The sequence below is a fragment of the Ailuropoda melanoleuca genome, unplaced genomic scaffold (assembly GCF_002007445.2).
Source record: "Ailuropoda melanoleuca isolate Jingjing unplaced genomic scaffold, ASM200744v2 unplaced-scaffold2110, whole genome shotgun sequence".
NCBI classification, from domain to species: Eukaryota; Metazoa; Chordata; class Mammalia; order Carnivora; family Ursidae; genus Ailuropoda; species Ailuropoda melanoleuca.
In genome coordinates this window covers 1-4,642 of record NW_023190616.1, presented here as the reverse complement: position 1 = coordinate 4,642, position 4,642 = coordinate 1, and the positions used below count along the sequence as shown (strand labels likewise).

At 52.5% G+C, this 4,642-nt stretch overlaps 1 protein-coding gene across 1 annotated transcript; it reads right to left on the bottom strand.

Annotated features, from left to right (window-relative positions):
• Window positions 1-172: 172 nt before the first annotated feature.
• Window positions 173-4,069, bottom strand: LOC117797982 (ryanodine receptor 1-like). Its single transcript, XM_034650410.1, has 6 exons — window positions 3,852-4,069; window positions 3,631-3,752; window positions 3,104-3,153; window positions 2,635-2,695; window positions 2,298-2,536; window positions 173-284 (listed from the first exon to the last, which is right to left on the bottom strand). Exons 1-6 carry the CDS (start codon window positions 3,945-3,947, stop codon window positions 199-201), a joined length of 654 nt encoding a protein of 217 aa, XP_034506301.1. The 5' UTR covers window positions 3,948-4,069; the 3' UTR covers window positions 173-198.
• Window positions 4,070-4,642: the final 573 nt, after the last annotated feature.

Here is a 4,642-nt window from a genome sequence, read left to right as displayed (position 1 = left end):
CCACTTCCTTCACTGGCCTTCCCCTGAGTGCCCTCACGTGGCCGCCTCGGGGAACTGCAGCCGCCACCAAGCATGTCAGTTGTTGAGGCCTTTGAACATCTCTCCTGCTCTTCACTCAGCCCCATCTTCTCCTGCTCCTTCCTCCCCCTGAGCCCCCACACAGTACCCACCCCAGCCCCCAACTGTGGCTCTCTCTCCTTACTTTTCCACGTAAGCATTCTTGGTGGTTCCCAGGGAGTAGATACTGCACAGCGTTCGGTAGCAAGAGACCTGGACGTCATCCACTGCAGGAGGGAGGGCGAGGGTTGGGGATGCACCCACCATACCAGTGCTCCCCCACCCTCCTCCCTCGTCTCCAGATACTGGGTAAGAGCAGGGCTATGGAGCCATCCTGCCAATTACCAGGTTGTGACTTGAGTAAGTACCAACAATCTCTTGGCCTCAGTTTCCCTATCTGCAAAGTGGTGATAATTATAGTATCTTCCTTGTGGGGTGGTTGTGAGGATCAAAAGAGTTAATGCTTGGAAACCAACTGGAACATGGCACAGAGCAGTCATTCAATAAAGGCTAGTTGTTCCTTCTGTAGAGAGGATTCATGGAGCTCTTTGATGATAGCGATGGACACTCTTTCCAGAAAAATGCAAACCAACATCCAACCCTGACTGTAATTAGAGGTCATCCCCCTTCCCTGCTCCTCCCCACAGCCAGAAGTCCAGGTTAGGAACCTCAACAACTTCACAAATGTCACGAGCAAAAAGAGGGCAAGGGACACGTTCTAGATGGAAGAGACTACAGGGACTTAACGATCAAATGCAACGAGAGAAACTTGGCTGGATTCTGAGTTTGTTTTTAACTTGAAGGCATTTTAAGGGTAACGAGGGAAATTTAAATACGGTCAGGTTATGTGGCGATAATGACATCGTGATTACATGGCAGAGCCTCTGATCCTGGGAGATGCAGACTCAGTATTTAGGGATAAGGTGTCACGGTGTGTGCAACTCACATTCAAAAGTTCAACAAAAAGACTTAAAAATACTTTCGACCCCTAAAGTGAAAGGCTAAGCAAATGGGGCAAATTGTTAACAACACTCTTCTTCTAACTTTCCTGGATACTTTAAATTTGTCTAAATATAATGTGGGGGTGGGGGAAGAAGCCCATCTAAGTGTAATTTCAAATAAGCAATGAGCTGAGACTTGGCCCCACTATCCACCATTCCCCACAGCCCATCAGCCCTCCAGCCCGTCCTGGACATCTTCCAGGGTATTCCCTGGGCTCCTCACAACTGCTGAGTCCCACAGTGACCTCGGCATCTCCCCCAAACAGGTTACTTCTTCCAACCCCTGTCTCCTGAAGGCCCCACTGTCATGGGTCCTAGGCCAGGGCCTTGGGCCTCACTCTGGCTGCCTCCCCACCACAGCGCATCCCCTCGGCCTCCTGAGTGTCTGTCCCACCAGCTCCTCATGTCCTCCCCCTGCTCACCATAGTCCAGGCCACATCTGGTAAGGCTCTTTCTTTTGGGTACATGACACCCCACTGGGTGTAGCATCTTGCCTGTGTCCCATTTACACAGGCACATTGCTCACTGTGTGCATTAAGTCCCAAGACCCCAGGCTGGGTCACACACCATATGTGCCCTTTGGTAGCATAAATACGGCACACGCTGCTTATGGACTCCCAATATCTGCTCTTAACGTTTTTCTGCCCTTTTCTTCTTCCTCATAATACACCTCCAATATTTAGCTGGACACATGACCTCCCAGAATAAAGGCCACTTCCCCAGCCTCCCTTGCGGTCACATGCGGCCACGTGCTAAATCCTGGCCAGCCACATGGATGTCAGCAGGAGTGATGCAGGCCACTTCTAGGTCGTTCCTTTAAAAGAATTGCAATGCCCTCCTCTTTGCTTCTTCTTTTCTCCTACAGGCTAGAACGCGGACATAATGGTGTGCCACCCCAGGTCACAGGGATAAAGATGGTACTTCCAAGATGGCAGAGTACCAAGATGGAGGGCACCTGGGCTTCTGACCTGAGGAGCTACTTATGTGAGATGGTTACATGAGAAAGAAATACCCTTCCTTCCTGTTTAAGCTACGGTGATTGAGGGTCTTTTTGTTAGAGCAGCTGAACTCATACCCTCACTAACTCATTCTGTTACCTACCAATTCACTGGATGCACACTCGGCTCAGAGCAATGAAGCCACACGCGCTAACACCTGGGGGCTCTGTCAGGCACACAGGGACAGCTGGTGTTGGCCAAATTGGCCTCCCACCCCTACCCTGGGGCCAGGGGTCCTTACGGATGACATCGTCTCCGAACTGGTGCTGGGCGATGTGCTGGAAGAGCGTGGTGAGGACAGGCAGCAGGGCCACGGTGGTGTAGGTGAGGTTCTGGCCCACGCCCTTCACCTGTGTTCGTGCCTGGGACACCTTGCCTAGGCGCAGGTTCTCCACCATCTTCTCAATGTCCTCTGATGCGCTCTCGAAGAAGGAGCGGAGGCCAGCCTTCACGATCTCAGGGCCTGACTTCATCACCGTCCTAGGAGGGAAGCCAGGGCATGCCAGTTCTAGAATCTGAGATTCTCGATCTCAGAGAGCTGAGGAGAATGGGGCAGGAGTGGGCACCACGCCCCATACCTGGCATCCAGGGAGCGGGCTAGGATGTGAAGACAGTTGACCACAGCTGGAGCATCTGTGCCTGGGAAAGGAAGATGGGCAAGGGTGAAGAAAGGGCTAAGAGGGCAGTGCCTTCCCCTACCTCAACCTCACCCCCAGCCCTACCTCCACGTGGACCCCCCTAGGCCCCTGTCCTTCCCGAAATCCGCTCTGCTTGTGCCTCCCGCATCCCAGCCCTGACCCCTCAGGCCTTCGCTGTCTGGTGATGAGTCTGTGCCCCACTGGCCTGGGGGCTCCACGAGGGCAGGGCCCAGCGCTATCAAAGCCACAGCTCTGTCCCCAGGACAACCCCATCCATGCCCAGGTGTGGAGGAAGAACACAGTGTTCAAATTGGGCCTGAACTGGGAACTCTTTCTTCAGGGTGGGGCTGGCAATTGCAGGGAGAGAGGGAAGATTAGGGGGAAGAGCTGGGCAAGCAGAGCTACTTACCAAAGAGAGAAACTCGGTGACGGACAAGAGCAGCAAGCTTGCAGAAGAGGCTGAAGAAAGAAAGGGACAGAAGGACGGGGGAGACAGGTAGTGAGGATATTGGGGGACAAGGACAGCAGTGATGCAATTAGAGGGACAGAGACGGAAGGACAGAAGATAGAGCCAGGAGGGCACAGGATGATGGGGAAGAAAATGAAGGAGAGAGGAAGTGTGGGGTGGGGGGACAAGGAGATGACAAGCTTGAGAGTCACAGGCAGAAACGGGGATGCTAGGAGGCTGATCTGCCTTTCTGATTGGGCAGCCAGTTCACCCCATTTGCCTGAAAGTCCCATGTCCTGGGAAATCCCTCGGGCCTGGGCACAACAGGACAGCTGGTCACCCTCACACTTCAGTCCCCTCTGCAGGTAGACTGGTCAATGCCCAACACCCAGGACAGAGTCCCTAAGGTCCAAAGTTGGGTGGAAAGGGTCCAGGATTACAATCCTGTGAGGTCAGGGTGCTGGGTTAGAGGTCACAGGGTAGCCCACCTGGTGATCATTTCCTTCTCCTTGTTGGAGGCATGGCCGCCACTGCCCAGCACTTTGGCTGGTGTGGACAGGAAATAGAGGCAGTGGTTGGTGAAGTACTGGTTGATCAAAGGGAGCAGGATCTGGGGGGTGGGGTGGGAAAAAGATGAGGGGGACTGGGTGAAGGGTAGGGGAGCCCACCCAGTCCCCAGCTCCTTACAGCTTCTGAGCCCATGTCTCACCTTGGCAAAGAATTTAATCTCCTGTTCGTGTGGGGACTTTTCCACTCGTCCACTGCTGACCACAGCCTCTGGTAGGGGAGGGAAAAGAGGGGTCATGGTGAATTCAAGGCTGGGGAACTCAGGGTCTTCCAATTGGGGGGGGAACTCTGGGGCAAAGGTAGGAAAAGATGGGAGATTAATTCTTGGTATAAAGTCACCTCTTTGGTTCTGAGGTAAACCTCTCTCCCCTCTCATCTGATCCCCCTAACTCCTGATCAAACCCCTCCTGAGGCTGAACATGGGAAGGAGGATAAGCTGGGATGGGATAAGGCCATAGGACATCCCCTTCCTCACAGGCCCTTTTCTCCCTGAACTTTGATACTTAACACTGAACCAATTTGGAAAGAACGAATGAATGAAAAAAGTTGTCAATGTAGATAGATTCAAATTGATTTTAGAGCGGAAATCAATTTTGGACAATAATAATGGTGACAGCAATAATTAATACTACTAAAATAATAATGCTGGCTTCCGTTATTAAACACTGACTATGTCCCTGGCACTGTGAGAAATGTCCTTGCACGATCTCCTCCCAACTTGAAGGTTGTATAGTTGGTCCCTCTCCTTCATTTTACAGATGAGGGAACTGAGGTAAATGACTCAGCCTGAGTCACCCAGCAAGTAAATGACAGAACTGTGGCCGGTTATGGTGGACAGATGGGGAAACTGAGGCACAGAGAGGAGAGGGAGTTGCAGAGAGGTGCTCAGCATGGAGGATCAGCGTGTGGGACTTGAGGTGAGATGTGAGAGTG